Here is a 21,456-nt window from a genome sequence, read left to right on the forward strand (position 1 = left end):
TTCATTCCTTGGCAGTTACCTATTCTTCAGAGCGGTTGGCTGAGATTTACATCCGCGAGATTGTTCGTCTTCACGGTGTTTCCATGTTCATTTCTAATCGAAGTACGCAGCTCACCCCGTACTTATAGAAGGTAATACAACATGAGTTGGACACGCAGGTTGAGTTGAGCACAACATTTCATCCTCAGACGGACGGACAGTCCGAGCGCACAATTTAGATATTGGAGAATATGCTCTGCGCTTGTGCTATAGATTTTGGGAGTTCGTGGGATCAGTTCTTGAAACTTGCGGAGTTTACCTACAACAACAGTCAGCAGTCGAGCATTCAGATGGCTCCCTATGAGGCATTATAGGGCAGGCGGTGTCGATCGCTAGTCGGATGGTTCGAGTCGGGAGAGGCTCGGTTGTTGGGTACAAATTTGGTACAGGATGCCTTGGATAAGGTCAAGATTATTCAGGATCGACTTTGCACAGCTCAGTTCAGGCAGAAGAGTTATGCCGATGGTAGAGTTCGTGATATTGCATTCATGATCAGAAAGAGGGTAATGCTCCGGGTTTCACCCATGAAGGGTGTGATGAGATTCAGAAAGAAGGGCAAGTTGAGCCGTAGGTATATCAGACCTTTTGAGATTCTTCAAGGAGTGGGTGAGGTGGCTTACAAGCTCGCATTGCCACCTAGTTTATCAGCAGTCCATCCGGTGTTCCATGTTTCCATGCTTCGGAAGTATCACGGTGATCCATCCAATGTGTAAGATTTTAGTTCAATCTGGTTGGACAAGGATTTGACTTATGAGGAGGAGCTTGTGGTTATTCTAGCCTAGCAGGTTCGTCAGTTGAGGTCAAAGAGTTATCCTTCAGTTCGAGTGCAGTGGAGAGGTCAGCCCATCGAGGCAGCTACTTGGGAGTCCGAGTCAGGCATGCGTAATAAATATCCACACCTTTTCACTAGTCCAAGTACTTTTCTATGTTCGTTCAAGGACAAATGGTTATTTTAGAAGTGGAGAATGTGATGACCCGATAGGTCATCTAGAGTTTTAAACCTTAAATCTATGTTTCGAAGCCTCCAATAGCTTCTTTAAGCCTTCCTCGATCTTTTGTTTTAGAAAATCCACTAGGCAAGGTGTCTAGGGCTAGTTTTTATATATATAAAACTCAAAAATAAAATGAAGTGTTGGGAGGTCTTACAAGATGAAAGAAATAAACTTTGACGAGTATATCATTCCTATTATCAATGTTGAATGATGTATTCAACACTGTTATTACAATATGCAGTCTAATAAAACAACTAAAAAGAGCTGTAAAAACTAGCCATGCTAAGTCTTCACACTTTAGGCTCATATGTGGTGTTTTGTTACAACTTTGGCCCTCTTCCCGAGCCAAATATGAACATTGTGAATTCAGTTGTGACGCCAAAAACTTCCTTTCCCAGCCTGCATATGCATCTTCCTTGTGTGTGTAACTCCTATGTCATCTACATAACGAACAACATTTTGTATCGCAGATTCTCCCTGCCTTTGATTTTCCAATTGCTTATCTTGTCTATCTTTGCATCTACCACTCCAATCCCATGTCATATGTCCATCCTCATGATGTCTAGAATCCAGTAGTATACTTCCCTGCACTTAGGAAAAGTCCACCTGTCGATTTCCTGTATGAGCTGGTGTTGCTGTAATGTTTAGTTCCATTTACATGTGAACTCCAGCTATAGACCACTGATGTTTGTACGTAAATACAACTCCCATTAGCATGTTGGATCATCAGTACATGAGTTTTCTAATTGACAGTCAAATTGTCACTGTCCTTTTGCAGAATTCCCATTCGATAATATGTCCCATTACGTGAGTCCATGCTTGCGCTTACCACTGATACGCTCTCAAAGGAATGGTCACTAGGTGTTAATACCACCCATTGAGTTTGTATCATAGAGTAAGACATGGAGACAGTAACTTTCCCTGCAAAAAAGAACACAAAGTTAGTATAAACAATGACCCCCATGATTTCCTCCCAAAGGATTTGATCATGGTGATCAGCATTAGTTTGCCTCTCCATTCCTACTCTGTTCGAACAGTCCTGCACATATATGATCATGTCTTTTTTGGACAAGAGTGAAATTGATTTCCAGCAAAAATCTGGTGCAATTACTGCATGGCACCATTTGTGGACTGATGTACCAATGAAGTGTAGTGTTTTCGTACACACATACATACTATTCAATACTGTGCTGCCAAGGTTTCTGGGCAACCTTCTCTTAGTATTCCATTCTTGTGTGTCACTTGTTTGTAACCTCCAGTGCAAGCTCATATTAATCAAAATGTGGACAAGGACAATGGGGTATATGATGTGAACCATAAACCTTCGATACTTGGAGGCTTCTATATCACTGTGCTCCCCAACTGCCCTCCATATCTTCCTAGCTTCCATGCTTTTGCCTACCTTCAATTCCCTTCCAGTGGAATGAGTACATTGTACTAATACCACCAACTGGAAGTTCCTCAAAGAATAGGGCATAGATACAGTAGCTTCTCCTGCAAAATAGAAAACCACGTTAGTATAAAAACAGATCTTCATACTCTCCTCCAAATGGATTTGAACATGATGATCATGAGAATTGCCTCCAGTTTCCCCTATCTTCTTACTCCTCCTTGTTTCTTCCTTACCTCCTATCTTCTTGCAACTTTTATTCTTAGATAAGGGCATTGTAGCTTGTCATTATTCACGATCCTCCTACTTTTACTATCCAGCTCTTCAAAACAGTGAGCCTCAATAGTTCCAACATCTAGTGCATAGTTAGCCAAATTATCTGCCAACTTATTACCTTCTCTAAGTGTATGGCTAACCGTGACATTACATCTTTGCATGAGTTCCTTGATCTCCTCCACATACTCTGCTACAACCCAAGGGAAATTTCATTCTCCAGTCACTTCATTCTTAATCAACATTGAATTAGCGTGCAAATCAATAAGAATGTAGTCGTGTTCTACACACTACCTCATAGCCTCCAAAATTGCCTTTGCCTCTGCTTCTGTATTGGTCCCCTCCTACACTTCCTTGCTAGATGCATATATCACATCTCCCTCCTCATTTCTCAGCACAAAACCAATAGCACTTCTCCCAGGATTGTCCCTAGAAGCCCCATCTGTGTGGACCTTCACCCAACCTGGTCTTGTATACTCCCATATAACCTTAGTAATAAGCAACGTTGGTGTGTATTTCTCCAGCAACTCAATCTGAACTGGCCATTTGTGAGGGACTTGCTGAAGGGCAGGTTTCCTATATTTGATAAGTGATTGAAGAGTGGATGAAATCTGGTAGATCACTCGATTTACAGTGACTGTATCCCCATGCTTGTAGTTGTTTCTTCTTTTCCAATGTTCCCAAATAATTATAGATGGCAATGCTTGCATTATAGGTTGCAGTCGAGGTATTACAATGGCAATCCAACATTTGATCACAGCCTGATGCAATGTGATCCCTTCTATTGATATACCTGCATTATTTAGGAAGTACAACCACACTCTCACAGCAGCATATGAAGTGAAGTGTCACGACCCAAACCGATGGGCCGAGACGGGTGCCCAAGTCCTACCTGTCGAACACCCCTAAGTATGCGTCTAAGATATGAACCTGAATGACGTCTACTGAATTACAAGAATAACATACATGAAGAAAACCTGCCAAAAAGACATATGTACATATACATGCGGAATGCAGTGGGCGAGCCGGCAAGGCTGCTATAGACAAGTATATACCCAAAACTGAAAGCCGATAAGGCCACATACTATCCAACTATACATAACTGTCTACAGACCTCTAATAGAAATACAACTGTACAAAGACGGGACTAAGCCACGTCATATCCATATATATACAAGCATATCGTACCAAATTCAAAAGCAGTTCTGGATCAAGTGGAGCACGCCAACTCTCGCTGATCAAGGGTCCTAAGAAAGGGGACCGTCGGCTTGCCTACCTGCACCTGCAGGTACGAAATGCAGGCCCCGGGAAATAGGGTATCAGTAAGAATAATGTACTGAGTATGTAAGGCATGAAAATCAGAACATAAAAGACATAGATGAAACATGGAATAAAGAGATCCATCTGTAAATCTGAATGACTTTGTAAATTTTGAAACAAATAATGTCATGCACGTGCGTATAAATGTCGTGTCATGCATAGGTATAGATGTACGTAATATCATCAAGCCTCTGAGGTCATCCCTTCATATTATCTTGGCCACTATAGGCAAAACATCAACATATACTAACTGATCAGGTAGTGGTGCGTATATAAAGCCATAACCTTTCCCATATCCCATATGCTATATATATATATATATATATATATATATATATATATATATATATATATACGTGTATATAACGTCAATTGGTCATAGGTCAATGCACATGTATAAATGAATGAAATGCATATGAAATACATTTATAAAATCTCTCGGTACGTCATAAGACCATTATGCCTCTGATTAATATCTTAAAATAAACTTTACCAACTTACGTATTTTGAGACCCATGAACAGATGATAAAATAATATGACACATGGGGAATCAAGAACATAAGCATCTCTAGTATTTCTTTGAATAGAGTCATTTAAGAAAATTGCGCATTTGCTCGTTTCGTTTGTCGTGTTGATCATGCCAAAAGAAAAAAGAGATAGGCTTAACATACCTAGAGTAGAGAAAAATCCGTATAATATTCTTGAAAAAGATTGTACCATATTCCTTCAGAACCGCAAAATTTTATGTTGCTACGGCTCTAACAATTCTCGTTGGAACTGTTTGCAAAATTTTGTTGGAAGCCTTTTTTCGGATGAGCTTAGCGTCTGTTCTTGACTATTGTGAATCATAATTCACTTTTGTTATTCTCTGATCAAAATGAACTAGACTTTTAAAAGAGACTAAACTTTTAAAAGTGACCAGACTTTATAAACCTTGAGGGTTTAACACGTTGAAGACTTACTTTCATTAGATAGCCACTAAGCTTATATGAATACTTAGTCATATGTTTGGTTAGCTTCTTTGCCACCACATTTTAGGGTGGTGGTGTTAGTCTTATCTTATATTTTAATAATTAACTTGGTAATGTCCTACTATCCGATAATTAATCAATTACTTGCATAATTAGGAATTATCTCAAATTACTTAAAATTCTACTCATTTTTAATATACTTTATACATCATACTATCACGGTCATATGGTACCTTGTATGGTACTAGTCCTTAAATATCGAGTATTATAGCTGGGACCGTATTTTATCCTAAATCGACAACCTTCAATGAAATTCATTTTCTTTAATTCGTATATCCTATATCCTTCATGGCACTTGCTTCTGTTTGTTATAAATATCATAAATACGTTAACCTCAAGATAATCTTATCCCTGAGTCGACGACGATTAACTAAAGACGAAACTTTAATGTACGAAAAAGCAAGGTGTAACATCCTTCCCCCCATAGAAACATTCACCCTCGAATGTTTAACTCCCCGGGATCTATATAACTTTGGCAGAGTCGCCTTTGTAACAACACTACTACCAACTCTTCCTGTAGAAACTCAATAATTCTATGCCATATAGGACCACAATCATCAATAACGACAATGGCCTCACACGACCCATGACAACAACTAGTACAATAATCCATACACATACCTTAAGGTTGTGATGTCTCAGTCGGACCCTTCTCTGGAGGAGGAAATAAGTAAGGATATCTAGATTCCATGTCTTCTTCGGCCTCCCAAGTCATTTCTTCTACATTGTTTCTTCTCCAAAGTACTTTTACCGAAGCTATGTCTTTAGTTCTCAATCTCCGAATCTGTCTGTCTAATATAGCAATGGGAGTTTCTTCATATGATAGATGCTCTGTGACCTGAATGTCTTCAACTAACACGATTCTGGAAGGACCTCTAAAACATTTACGAAGCATAGACACATGAAAGACTGGATGTACAGACTCCAAGTCCGAAGGCAAGTCTAACTCATATGCTACCTGGCCTACCTTGCATATGATCCTATATGATCCAATGTACCGAGGGCTAAGTTTTCCTTTCTTACCAAACCTCAAACACCTTTCATCGGTGATACCTTTAGTTATATCCAATCGTCAACCTGAAAGTCCAAGTCTCGTCGTCGATTATCCGCATAAGATTTCTGACGACTTTGAGCTGCTAATAGCCTTTCCTGTATAGGCTTAATTTTCTCGATTACCTACTGTACCAATTCTGGTCCTACTAATGTAGTTTTCCCAATATCGAACCACCCTATAGGCGACCTACACTTCTGTCCGTAAAGAGCTTTGTATGGCGCCATTAGAATACTGGAATGGTAGCTAATATTACATGCGAACTCAACAAGCGACAGATGATCATCCCAGCTACCTTTGAAGTCTATCACACAAACTTGTAACATATCCTCCAGTGTATGAATGGTACGCTCAGCCTGTCCGTCCGTATGGGTCCCCAATCCTTTTTGGAAGGACCTCCAGAAGTTAGATGTAAGTTGAGCTCCTCTATCCGAGATAATAAATACAGGGATACCATGCAATCATACTATCTCCTTAATATAAAACCTTGCATAATCCTCTGCAGAATATATAGTCCTAATGGGCAGAAAATGGGCTGACTTTGTAAGCCTATCAACAATCACCCATATCGAATCGAACTTACAGTGGGTACAAGGTAAGCCTACGATGAAATCCATATTGATTACTTCCCACTTCCAAGTCGGAATCTCTATAGCCTGCAATAATCCATCGGGTTTTTGATGCTCAATCTTGACTTGCTGATAGTTAGGGCACTAAGCAACAAACTCCACTATATCCTTTTTCATTCCGTCCCACCAATATACTTCCCTAATATCATGATATATCTTTGTTGCTCTTGAATGTATAGAATAATGAGAATAGCGAGTTTCTCCCACAACCTACCGACGCAGCCCTGCATTATTAGGGACACATAATTATCCTCGATATCTGAGGACCCTATCTTCTGTAATCTCAAACGGTGTCTTATCCTTATGAGGGGTGGTATTCCTATAATGAACTAACACATGATCCTCATACTGGCGTTCCTTTACTTCAGTTACTAAAGAGGATGTTGTCGTATCCTGAATAGTAATTCCAATATCACCTAAGTCCAATAATCGAACTCCAAAACTAGCTAGTTGATGAACCTCATGGGCTATTCCCCTATTTTCTGGCTATAAATATGACAGGCTACCCATAGATTTACGGTTGAGGCCGTCGGCTACTATGTTCACCTTTTTCGGATGGTATAAAATATCAATGTCATAGTCTTTAAGTAGCTCCAACCATCTCTTTTGACGTAAATTCAATTCCTTTTGCTTGAAGATATACTGGAGGATCTTATGATCTGTATAGATATCAATATGAATGCCACACAAGTAGTGCCTCTACATTTTTAGTGCATGAATCACTGCGGCTATCTCTAAATCGTGGGTCAAGTAGTTCTTCTCGTGCTTTCTTAGTTATCTAGAAGCACAAGCCACAACCTTACCATGCTGCATCAGCACACAACCCAATCCAACGCCTGAAGCGTCACAATAGATAACATAACCATCGGTCCCTTCTGGGAGTGTTAGAACCGGTGTTGAAGTTAATCTATTCTTCAATGCCTGGAAACTCTGTTCACAAGTGTCAGTCCATTGAAACTTTGCTCCCTTCTGAGTCAACTTTGTCAAAGGTGCTGAAAGGGAAGAAAATGTCTCTACAAATCTCTTGCAATAGCCTACAAAAATGAGAAAGCTATGAACCTCCATCGGTGTTATGGGTCTAGGTCAAGTCTTTACTACCTCAATATTTTGTGTATCCACCCGGATGCCTTCACCCAAAATTATATGCCCAAGTAAAGCTACAGAGTTCAACCAAAATTCACATTTAAAGAATTTTGCATACAACTTCCCTTTTTGTTGTAAGGCCCCAGAAAAGTTTGCTAAGTAATTTAGGATTTTGTGGTGCAAGGTAGGATAATTATAATAATTTACGTGCTATTAATATGATGGACATCAATTGAATTTGGTAAATAAGTGTATAAGTCATACAATAAGTAATTTGGGGTCCAAAGAAAGGCCTAAGTCTAAGTCAAATTGGAAAATTTCATAATAGGCTAAAATTCCAAATGAGTTCGCACAAGTCCACACTTTGGATGAGCATATATATATATGAGGTTTTATGTGATGCAAAAGCTATCAAATGAAAGGTCTTCAAGTCTAGTTTCTAACTCTTCAAACCGTTCGTCATTTGGACATTCCTACACAAAGTTATGATTAAATTACCAAAGGATGGCAAAATGCGATCTCGTGGCAGATTCTGCAATTGCAAAATCATTATGCGGTCCGCATAATTGATCTGCGGGCCTGGCCTGATCACCCTACGACAAAAATGATCGCAAAATGGACCAGTGTAGCCCAGTCTGGGCACCAGTTTTGCGGTGCATTATGCAATCTGCATATCAATTGTGCGATCCATTATGCGATCGCAGACCCGAGTTCGGAGGGTTAATTTTTCTATTTTCATAACCCGACCCCATTTTGATATATAGACTTTGGGGCTTCATTTGGGGCGATATTCTGATGATTTTAGTGAGAGGTAAGAGAATTTTAGAGAGAGAAGGAGGGAGCCTAACATTCTAACCATTCATTCTTTCATCAATCTTCAAGAATCAAGGAAACCAATCACAAGACCTTCATCTAAGAGGTAAGGTTCTATACACTAGACATTAATTTTGAGTTTGGGGTATAAGATGGGTTATCGAGGTATGATTCTTGGGTGTAATAGTATTATGTATACATGCATGTACAAATAAGGTTTGTGGGAAGATTGTTGAACACAAATAAGTAAAGATTGGATTGGGGAATGAAGAAAATCTTGTAAAAGAGCTTTGAAATAAAGATGCACAATTAGTATTTGATAAAATGCTCAAATGAGTTGAAACTATTAATATCTTCCTAATTTGTGTTCGATTTTGTTATGTCTCAAAGTAGATTGGGATTGCTAGAATTTTCAGAACATTGTAGTAACTTAAGGAAAGCTTAAACAAGGTATGATGACTAAACTTTCTCTCTTAGAATTGAATTCCATAAATATTTTCATAAGTTCAAGCATGGTGGCTCAAAGTTCATAAATCTTATATTCCGAGTTATCATCCATAAAACGGATAATCCGTTAACCCGTTAAGAATATATATATATATATATATATATATATATATATATATATATATATATATACGAAGTATGAGTTGCATATTAAAATGTTACGGCTTGAGTCGTGTTTCAAATAAAGGCTAGTATACCAAATTGTGTGAGAAAACTCGATATGGTTGATACTCCTAATTGCTCTTATGCATACCAAATATATTTAATTGATTGTGTCTAGTTGTTGGTAATCTATAAAGATATTTGAAATGAACTAAATGAATTTGGGAAATAGAGTGTGGCCAACGTACCGAGAACTTGAGTTATAAACTGTGCCTGGCGATGCCTATGACATGAGAAACTGTGAACAGATTATGAAATGAGACTTGACTTTACTTTTCGTAGATGACTTCAAAAATAAAGTGGCCTAAAGGCTTTGTACTCAATTTATGCCCATAAGTGGCTGTTCGAGATAATGTTTTGCCTTATAAGTACATCCAATGTGATTTAAGTTGTTACATACTCCGATGTTGAAATTGAATATTGTCGTGATTGGAAAAGAGTAATTCAAGAATAATTGGTGTGATTGCTTGCTATGACTTTGATGTGTGTTTCTATTGTGGTTTGGTGTGTCCCCTCCTTTTGGAATAATCCTTTGTGTTTAAAGTTCCATTGCTAATGAACTTGAGGTGTATGATTTCTGAAATATTGTATATATCCATAATTCATGATTCCTCTCATGTGTACTTGACATCTTGGGTTGAATGGCTTGTTGTTGAAATTAATATTGATGTGAAATGTGGGGGAAAAGAGCTCGAATTATGAAATGTGGCCTAGTGCCAAGTATGATGTGATAATTGTGGCCCCAAGTACCGATGAACTGATGTATGTGAAATAAAGATTGAAATGAGATGAATGATGGAAAAGGAAAAACATCTTGGTAAGACGACATAGCCGATCGGGCCGTGATCGGACGCTATGCCGCACACATGGAAATATTGTGCTAATATTGAAACTGGAAAGTGACAATGAAATTGTAATTGAGGTACATGTCTCAAATAAGACGGCCTAGCCGATTGGGTCGAGATCGAACTCCGTGCTAAGATTCACGGTGGAATATGTATATGTATATGTTGGCACAGAAATTGGGATTGAAATTGGGAGTTGGTTATGACGTGCATATTGTGAACAATGGTATTGTGAATTATGTGAATCAGTAATAAATATCTTCTATCCTATAATAGTATTGTATTCATATCCCGAGTTTCATTTTTTATTACCATATGAACTTTCGTATATTGAAAATTGTTATGTTTAACTTGGCCTTTGGATATCATTGATTGTTACTTGTTTTGTACATGATTGTCTTTCCTTATATTTGCATTCTATTTTGAAAGAGGACTTTTAGCTATTCATACTAGTGCTATTTGACAGCGCTAACGTCCATTTTACCGGGGGCGCTACATCTTTAAATGGATGTAGGTGGTTCCATAGCAGGTAGTGTTGGTCGCAGCTAGTGGCGCATCCTCTTTTCAGCCGACTTGGTGAGCCCCACTTCATTTTGGGATCCTGTATCATTTGTTTATCATGTACTTGTATTTTGAGGTATAGCCGGAGCCTTGTTGCTGGCATTTCCATACTGTTCTTCAGTTGTATTTAGAGGCTCCGTAGACAGGTTGTGGGTGGAGTTTGATAATGGGGAATTGAATTAAAAATATTGATATTTGGCAAAGATGTATAAAACTTGTAATATTTTGAAAATTATGAACGAAGTTGCTAATGTAAATGAAATGGGAGTCGTTAATCATATATTTACAAAGTATGATTATTGGAGTTCATCTCCTTTTTATTCGTGAATTAGTTTGGGTAGAATGAAACCTAACATGCTTGCTTAGTCGAGTTTACTCGGTTGAGCACTGGTCGCACTCCTTGCTTTTGGGGTGTGACATTTGTAGCACTCTTAGCACAACACGCAAATGCTCTGCATGCTCACTCGGCACCTTGCAACTGATCAAATAAATCATCAATCCTCAGGAGCGGGTACTTATTCTTGATCGTCACCTTATTCAACTATCTATTAATCAATACACATCCGTAAGGAACCATCTTTCTTCCTCACAAATAACACAGGTGCTCCCCATGGTGATGTACTAGGTCTGATAAAGCCTTTTTCAAGCAAATCCTTTAGTTGTTCCTTCAACTCTTTCAGCTCTGCGGGGGCCATTCTATAGGGAGGAATAGATATTGGATGAGTATCTGGTAGTAGTTCAATAGAAAACTCAATTTTTCGCTCTGGCGGAAGACCCGGAAGCTCATCGGGTAACTCATTAACTACATGGATGGACTGAATGGTTGGTGACTCTACTTCTACATCCTAAACCCGAACTAACTGATAAATACATCCCTTTCTGATCATCTTCCTCTCCTTGAGATAGGAAATAAATCTACCTCTCGGCGACTTCGTATTACCTTTCTACTCTAAAACAGGCTCCCATGGAAATTGAAATCGGACTTTCTTTGATCTACAATCAACGTTGGCATAACAAGAAGCCAACCCATCCATACCCATTATAACATCAAATTCTACCATGTCTAACTCGATTAGGTCTGCTATCATAGATCGACTATGAACTACTATTATACAACCCATATATACTCTCTTAGCTATCACTAAGTCCCTAACAGGTGTAGACACCTCAAAAAGTTTAACCAATTCAGGTTTTATTCCAAACTTACTAGAAACCAACAGAGTAACATATGATAAGGTGGAACCTGGGTCAATTAGTGCATATACATCATATGAAGAGACTGATAATATACCTGTAACCACATCAGGCGATGACTCCTGATCCTATCGTCCTGCCAATGCATAAATGCGTTATGAGGACCGCTCAAACTAGATACTCCGCCTCTGCCTCTAACACAACTCATTGGTGCTTGTGAACCTTGCCCAGAGAGGCATACTAATAAGGACGAACCAACTATAGATCCCTCTGGCTGAGCTATGCTTGCATCACCTCTCGTCGAGCAATCCCTCATGACATCGCCCGAATAACCACAAGTATAACAAATACCCAATCCCATACGATACTGCCCGACATGCTTCTTACCACACTGAGCACATCGTGGCAAGGGCGGCCTCATCTGACTTGACTCACCCATATACTGAGAACATGAGGCCCTAGAATTGTGACCAGGCCCTGAATATGTAGAACGATCAAATCTCTTACCGCCAAACTGAGGGGATGCGCTAGCTGATGGCTAGGCTGGATACCTCGGGTGGTGTTGTCTCTGACCACCTCAAAACTCACCAGAAGGACCCGAAGACCTTGCTTTCTGATTCTGGGACCTATCATGCTCACGATCGACCTTCTATTTCTGCTTACGCTCCTCTACACCCTGAGCGTATGCCTGAATATGAGAAATTTCCATGTCTGGCTGAAGTGAGACTGACATACAACCATTAAGCAAGTACGGATCTAACCGCATAACAAACCGGTGAATACGATCCTCCATCTTAGATACAATAGTGGGAACATACCTAGCCAATGAATCAACCTGAAGATTGTACTCTCGAACACTCATGTTACCCTGCCGAAGGGTCAAGAACCCTATCAACTTTGGCCCGTCTAAGCTCTGGTGGCAGATAATGACGAAGAAAAGCTTCTATAAACTCCTGCCATACTACTGGAGGGGCATCCTCACCTCTGGACAATTCCCAAGACTCGTACCAATTAACTACAACATCTCAGAGTCTATAGGAAGCTAGCTCAACTGACTCAGTCGCAGTGGGCTTCATTACCCGTAACATCCTCTACACTCTATCAATAAATACCTGAGGGTCCTCGTTCGTATTTTCCCCAGTGAATACCGGAGGGTCTAAATTAATGAAGTCACGAACTCTCGCACTAACGGACCTATCCGCATGACCAATACCTACTTCCTGACGTCGAGAGTGTGCAGCTACTAATCGAGTTAATAACTAAATAGCATCTCTCATCTCCTGAACCGGTGTATCTGGCTAAGGGGCAAAACGTACAGGGGCGGGCACTGGAGCTGGTGCCCCTCGGAACACTTCTGGAGAGGGGAGGTATGTGAAGTCTGAGATGGAATCTCACTATGAGACCCTCCCCGAGCCCTGGTAACTCGTGGCGCTCGACTAGTAGTCTCACTAGCCACGAACTTTCCCTTCTGGGCAATTGTAGTCTTCGGAGGCATTGCTGAAAATGTAACATATCGTTAGGAACATGAATTCTTATATCGCACGATCTAAGATAAAAAGAGAGGATAACATCCTATATGTACTGTAGCCTCCTGTCTATAAGTGTGGTACACAACACACCCATAAACAAGACTCTACTAGGCATGGTCTGTAGACAACCCTAGGACAGAACTGCTCTGATACCACTTTTGTCACGATCCAAACCGATGTGCCACGACGGGTGCCTAACTCCTACTTGTCGAACACCCCTAAGCATGCGTCTAAGATATGAACCTGAATGATGTCTGCTGAATTACGAGAATAACATATATGAAGGAAACTTGCCAAAATGGCATATGCACATATACACGCGGAATATAGTGGGCGAGCCGGCAAGGTTGCTATAGACAAGTATATACCCAAAACTGAAATCCGACAAGGCCACATGCTATCCAACTATACATAACTATCTACAGGCCTCTAATAGAAATACAACTATACAAAGACGGGACTAAGCCACGTCATGCCCATATATATATACAAGTATATCGTACCAAAATCAAAAGCATCTCTAGAGCAAGCGGAGCACGCCAACTCTTGCTGATCAAGGGTCCTAAGAAAGGGGACTGTCGTCTTGCCTACCTACACCTATGGGCATGAAACGCAGGCCCCAGGAAATAGGGCGTCAGTATAAGTAATGTACTGAGTATGTAAGACATGAAAATTAGTACATAAAAGACATAGATGAAACATGGAATAAAGAGATCCATCTGTAAATCTGAATGACTTTGTAAATTCTGAAATATTTATAATGTCATGCACGTGCACATAAATGTTGTGTCATGTATAGGTATAGATGTAAATAACATCATCAAGCCTCTGAGGGCATCCTGTCATATCATCTCAGCCTCTGTGGGCAAAATCATTATCATATACCAGCTGATCAAGTGGTGTTGCATATATAACGTCATAACCTTTCCCATATATATATATATATATATATATATATATATATATATATATATATATATATATATATACGTGTATATAACGCTATCTGGTCATGAGTCAATGTGCATGCATAAATGCATGAAATGCATATGAAATACATTAATAAAATCTCTCGGTACGTCATAAGACCATTATGCCTCTGATTAATATTATGAAATAAACTTTACCAACTTACGTATTTTGAGACCCATGAACAGATGATAGAATAATATGACACATGTGGAATCAAAAACATAAGCATCTCTAGTATTTCTATAAATAGAGTCATTTATGGAAATTGCACATTTTCTCGTTTCGTTTGTCGAATTGATAATACCAAAAGAAAGATGAGATAGCCTTAACACACCTGGAGTAGGGAAAAATCCGTATAATATTCTTGGAAAAGATTGTACCGCACCCCTTCAGAACCGCAAAATTTTACGCTGCTACAGTTCTAACAATTCTCGTTGAAAATGTTTGAAAAATTTCGTTGGAAGCCTTTTTTTCAGATGAGCTTAGTGTCTGTTCTTGAGGATTGTGAATCTTAATTCACTTTTGTTATTCTCTGATCAAAATGAACTAAACTTTTAAAAGAGACCAAACTTTTAAAAGTGACCAGACTTTATAAATCTTGAGGGTTTAACACATTGAAGACTTTCTTTCTTTAGATAGTCACTAAACTTATATGACTACTTAGTCGTATGTTGGTTAGCTTCTTTGCTTCCACGTTTGGGGGGAGGGGGTTGTGTGTGTTAGTCTTATCTTATATTTTAATAATTAACTAGGTAATGTCTTGTTATCCGATAATTAACCAATTACCCGCATAATTAGGAATTGTCTCAAATTACTTAAAATTCTACCCAGTTTTAATATACTTTATACATCATAATATCACGGTCATATGGAACCTTGTATGGTACTAGTATATAAATATCGGGTATTATAGTTCGGATCGTATTTTATCGCAAATCGAAAACCTTCAATGAAACTCATTTTTTTAAATTTGTGTATCCTATATCCTTCATAGCACTTACTTATCGCTTGTTATAAATAGCATAAATATGTTAACCTCAAGATAATCTTATCCCGAGGTCTACGTCGATTAATTGAAGATGAAACTTTAACGTACAAAAACGCGAGGTGTAACATGAAGAAAACATGCTGCGTAGTTTCCTCCCTTGGATTAACTCAACACCAACACCTAGATGCCATCAAATATCTTAATCTCCTAAAAAATCATCAAGTGGCAGTTTATTTTTCCAAACCTTCCACATAAAAAAGGATATTTTAAAAGGTAATCCTTTTATCCAAATCATCCTATATGCATTGCAAGGTTCTTTCCTCTTCCTCAAGTATTCCCAGGCTGATTTCACACTAAAATCCCCTCTTGTTTCAAGCATCCATGAAGGTTTATCATGTACATCATAAAGAACAGAAGGTTTGATATTTTCCAGTATATGATCTGCTAATTCCCCAAGCAATATTTCTTTAATCATCTCCTCATCCCACTATCCATTCAGTACTACATCATAGATGTTTTGAATTGATTCATCACAAACAAAATTTGGGGGCGGGGGGTAACAAAATAAAGAGCACCCAATCCTATCCAGTTCTCAAACCAAAACAATGATGACCCAATTTTTGTATGCCACGGGATTTGATGCTCTATAAGATCTTGACACTCAAGTATTTTTCTCCAAACATGAGACCCATCCCTCCAAGGAACTATCATCGGATTAAGCTTCTTATAATATTTTTGACTCACAAATGAGCTCCATAAGCTAGGTTTAATTCTGAAGTTCCACCATAATTTACAGAACAATGCCTTTGACATATCATGCAATGATCGAAACCCCATACCTCCTTCCTCACAAGGCATGCATAGAGTATCCCAGGATTCCCAATGCCGACTTTTGCTTCCCACTGTATTACTCCAAAAAAACTAAGCAAAACTCTTGTGTAATATGTTTATCACATAAGAACGAAGATTCACGGCTGAGAAGAAATGGATTAGCATACTTTGGAGGACATGTGAAATAAGAACAGTCCTGCCTCCAAGGGATAATAGCTTTCCTTTCCATGCTAGTAGTTTATCCATTACTTTACCGATAAGACCTTGATAGTAGTCCATCCTTCTCCTAGAATAGAAGATTGGACATCCAAGATAGGTAAAAGGGAAGTCTTGTTTGGATATACCAGTGATCCTTTCTACTTTGTTCACCACCTGTGAACCAGTAGAATGATGCATATAGATGGTAGATTTGGACTTGTTGATCAACTAGCCCGATGTTGTTTCATATGCAGTCAAAACTTCCATTACTAATTGTAATAAAGTTGCATCTGAAGATGTAAAAATAATAGTATAGTCTGCATCTACTAGATTATTTATCTTAAGACTCCACTTTGGTAAACCAAAACCACAGAAGTACAAATTCATGTGCAGTGCATTTAAGCCCCTTGACAATGCTTCAGTCGCTAATATGAAAAATGTAGGAGATAGAGGATCTCCTTGATTCACCCCTCTTGTTGATTTGAAGAAACCATAAGGTTGTCCATTCAGTAGCACGAAATACAAATTGTTTGATATGATCCCATACACAATGCCAATAAATCACTAACCAAATCCCGTTTTCCTCAATACCTTAATTGAAAATAGCCAAGATAATTTGTCATATCGAGTTTGATCACTACATTTGGCTCTGCCTTCATTCTCAATCTAATATCTGTGATTATCTCCTGTGTCAATAATATATTCTCCACAATACTCCGACCTTTTACAAAGTCAGCTTGCTCGTCTGAGATAAGATTAGGAAGATAGCCTACTAACCTTTCGTGAATAACTTTGGAGAATACTTTGTTGATGAAATTGCTAAGGCTTATTGGTCTCATGTCTTAAAATGTATTGACTTCCTTCTTATTTGGCAATAATACCAAATTTGTGTGAGTCACAAATTTAGGTAATTCCTGCCCATTGAAAAATTCCTTCACCATGTCAAATATATCATCTTCAATGATGTCCCAGCAAGAGTGAAAGAAGTTGCCAGAAAAACAATCAGGACCTCCTGCACTTTCACCATTTAGCCCAAATACAACCTGCTTAATCTCCTCTCTTGTAGGTTGCTTCACTAGTTCTGGGTTTTGTTCTTGATTCACCATTGTAGGAACATGATTAATGATCCCAAAATCGGTAGGAATCCTCTCCTCCCTGAACTGAGTTTCAAAGAAATTGACTGTCTCCCCAGCCATTTGGTCATTTCCTTCAAGCTAATGTCCATCACTGTTTTGAATCCTATTAAGTTGCAATCTTCTCCTTCTTCCATTCACCTGTGCATGAAAGAACTTAGTATTACGATCACCATCCTGGAACCAATTCATTCCTGGATTTTAAAAAAAATTTCCTCCAGTGCTAGATATTTTATCACTTCAGCTTGGACTTTTTGCACCCTTTCTCGATTCTGTTGCATAGGATTTTGTTCGAATTGTGCTTTTATGCACTAACACCACCTCCTCCAAGTTTTCTATCTTTTGGAATACATCCTCATATGTTGCTTTGCTATAGATTGATAGAGCCTTCTTTAGCTTCTTCACCTTATGATTGAACAAAATGAATGGATTAGCCTCAAAATCTGTCTGCGAGTTCTCTTTAACAACATCTTTAAAGGTTGGATGCTTGATCCAGAAATGCAAAAATCCGAAAGCCTTCTTAATCGAGTAGCATTAGGATTACAAGAGATCAACATGGGACTGTGGCCAGATCCTATCTTAGAAAGGTGTGTGATCTCTAGTGCATGCCATAGTAGCTAGAATTCTATATTAGTGAAACATCTGTCCAACCTCTTGAAAATACAGTCTTCCTCATCTCTCCCATTCCACCAAGTATAAATGCTCCATTTGAAGCCAAGATCAGTGATATTGCAAGTGTTCATACAATGCCTAAAATCATCGACTTCATTCATTGACATAGGAAATCTACCAAACTTTTCTTCCTGGTCCCAAATAACATTGAAATCTCCCCCTATTAGCCAAGGTATAGACATATCCCTAGCTAATGCATACAGTAAATCCCAGAGCTCGATTCTCTCAATTGCATCACATTTTACATAGACAAATGTCACAATGAATGATCTGTAGGTATATATATTTGTCAACTTGAGTGTTAGCTGCTTCTACATATCAATAATAACCTCCAATTCATGATCTTCATCTACAAATGCCAATATCTTATTTGACACATTAGCAAAAGCTTGTAAGATCCCCAGTTTTCTCCTATACCTTTCCAGTTTTTTTTTTTTTGTTTTTTTTTTTGCATTGGCTCCATCAAACCTATGAATTGAAACTGGTGTTGCATGTACAAATTCACAAGCCTTTCAAAGGCTTTTTTGTGTTCACTAACCTAATATTCCGTATTAAAGCATTCATCTTTAAACATGAGATTTTGGTACAGTCCTTCTCGTTTGAACCCCATAAGGAAGTAGACTAGGATTATCCTTTGGCTGCTTCTTTCTACCTCTGCCAGCTAACTTTACCTTTTCCATATGCCTTATTAAAAGATCACCTCGTCTTGCAATATTGATAAAGTTTTGTGTAGTCGATTCTGCATCAAGGTTTCTTCCTTTCCCTACCATGTTATCTCCATCACCCTTGGCTTCATGTTGAGGAATCAACTGATTTCTTATAGGTTTAGGGATCAAATTCTTGCTACTGTTCTCCACTATTTTTCCACCAGGTTCAATCATTAGACTGACTATTTGATTACCTCGCCCTGCTTCTTGGACAGTAGGATTATTTTTCAGCTACTGCTTCTTCAAATCATTAGTATGACCTGCATTACTCACCTCTGTATCATGCATTCCAGTTCTTCCAAATACATTAGAATCCTCCACTCCCCTATTATCTACATTGTGAGTTGTTGTAGTTGGATGCAAACACTTATTAGTGTCAATAATCTCCACTGCTTGACCTATTTGTTCCTTTGATAATATTCTCAAATTAGCATTCTCCCCTTGTTCAATAAGATTGTCTATTGATTTTAGATCGTCCTTGTTCTTCTCTCTATTTACACTTTGTTCCTCATCTCCTTGTTCATCATCTGTTGATTCCTCTTCACCACTCACTCCTTCTAGACCTTCATCTGAAGCTTCTTCAACTTGATCACTTCACAATTTACCTAGTTGTAGCCTATCATTATCCTTGATAGCACCAGCTCCTATATTTGTGTCAAAGGATTGAGAAGGGACTTCCTAACATGACTGGTTGGTTGCAACATTACCAACAAACGTTCTACTAACCCATTGAGTTGTTGAATCCTTTGGTAATTCATCAGTAACATCATTCCCTTTCCATTAGGATTATTCCCTATTTTTGAAACTTCAATCCTAGGTGACTTAGTGTGAACACAACAACTGTTGTATTCAGTTTCCCAATTTCCTTAGGAATAGGACTTTTCTGAACAGAATTGTCCTCCACCAATGCCAATTGATTGTTCTCATTGATTTCACCATCCTCCACTTCTAACACAACAAACTTATTAGTTGTTTGCACCTCTTGACCGACACTTTTATCAACTGAAACTATCTCTTTCCCAGTTTGTTCATGTTTAACAAATTCATTGCCTTTGTCTTGCACACACTTGTCTCGAACTTCTTTCCATTGTGCTCTTATATTCCCAACAACTTTACCACTTGTAAGAATCATCAAAGGTCCTTGTTCTTTGCCTTTGTTTCTCCCATATTCCTTGACATCCTGTTGCTTTGATTTTCTTGTTACATTAGCCTGATCCACCTGCTTTCCTTTGTCACTAGAGTCCATCAGTTATGGATGCAATCTCCAGCATTCAAACATATCATGCCCTTGAATTCTACATTCTTTACAGTATTTAGGTTGAAAATTATAACTGATCTTCACCCATTCCATCCTTGTTTCACCCGTAGCTTCATTCTCAATATCCATACATACCTTTTTTGGCAAATCAGCTAAGAGATCAACAAGAACCTTAACTTTAGAACAACTAGGTCGAGTTTTATTTATTGTGGCCATGCCAAGATACAATGGCTTCCCCACAGCTAAGGCTAATTAAACAAGCATTCCTTTACAAAAAAGTTAGGTAGCAAACCTGGAAAGGAAATCCATGCCATAGCCATTGGTGTTTCTTCCCCGGCCTTGAATTTTGCATCGTAAATTAGTGGTCGCAACTGATATTAATAACCAGCCTTATCCTTGATATAATAAGCATTTATTGACATGAAATTAATGAAATCTTCCCATAACATCAATCTTATCAAGACATGTTGATCTCTAAGGAAGACAACATTGTATTCTCCTTTGATACCATATTGACTTGGTATGATTTTACGTAACTCTTGAAGATCTGGCCAACATACGATAATTTTCCAGCAACTGCATATTGTAGATCTTCAATCACATTCATACGATCAACCTCAGCTTCAGTAAACTTGACAAAAGGCTCTCCATTCAAAATAGTGGCTCGTCGCAAAGGGATAGAATCAACAGAAGGGTTTGACGACTGCATATGACTGTTTTGTGTGGATGGTTTTAGAATTTTACTGTAATCTAAGGGTTAGGAATTGTTGTTTGTGGTCGTAGTAGTTGGGGCGAGGTAGGGAGAAGGCTAACTAGCTGGAAAAGATGGATGGATGCCGGCCAGATTGGCCATGGCAGCGAGCAACAAGGGAATCGCCTGATGATCGTCTCTTTTTCTCCAGAGCTTCTCTCTCCTCACTTCACACGTGTGGGTTTTTTTTTAAATTTGTGACCATTTCTCAATTTATGAGTGTCATCCTTATGCAGGGGTCATGCTAATCTTCTCTGTACCGTTCCAATTTTATCGGATGTCCCCGAAGGGACAGGGTCTAGGTTTTTTTAGTAATACACTAGGCAGAGTGCATAGGACTAGTTTTTATATATAAAAAAAAATGCTGAAAAACAAATTTAGGAGGTCTTACAAAGTGAAAGAAATAAACTTCGACAATTACATAGCCCTTATTTTCAGAATTGAGCATGATCCTCAATAGTGATAGTACATAATGTCTGCTAAGTAAAATAAGTAGCTTTACTTTAAAAACTAGCCACGCTAGGCC

General features: G+C 38.6%; 1 protein-coding gene and 1 non-coding gene across 2 annotated transcripts; both read right to left on the bottom strand.

The window, feature by feature from the left end:
* Window positions 1-1,182: 1,182 nt before the first annotated feature.
* Window positions 1,183-21,121, bottom strand: LOC142166357 (uncharacterized). The gene is made up of 2 exons (XM_075225441.1): window positions 20,472-21,121; window positions 1,183-3,976 (listed from the first exon to the last, which is right to left on the bottom strand). Exon 2 carries the CDS (start codon window positions 2,695-2,697, stop codon window positions 1,774-1,776), a length of 924 nt encoding a protein of 307 aa, XP_075081542.1. The 5' UTR covers window positions 2,698-3,976; window positions 20,472-21,121; the 3' UTR covers window positions 1,183-1,773.
* LOC142166755 (U6 spliceosomal RNA) lies at window positions 21,121-21,223 on the bottom strand. Its single transcript, XR_012697132.1, has one exon. It is a non-coding gene; the product is annotated as a U6 spliceosomal RNA (small nuclear RNA).
* Window positions 21,224-21,456: the final 233 nt, after the last annotated feature.

The sequence above is a fragment of the Nicotiana tabacum genome, chromosome 11 (assembly GCF_000715075.1).
Source record: "Nicotiana tabacum cultivar K326 chromosome 11, ASM71507v2, whole genome shotgun sequence".
In the NCBI taxonomy this organism is placed as follows: domain Eukaryota; kingdom Viridiplantae; phylum Streptophyta; class Magnoliopsida; order Solanales; family Solanaceae; genus Nicotiana; species Nicotiana tabacum.

Excerpts from the sequence above, each read along its gene's own strand:
- LOC142166357 (XM_075225441.1), bottom strand. The coding sequence starts at position 2,697 with ATGCCCTTATCTAAGAATAAAAGTTGCAAGAAGATAGGAGGTAAGGAA.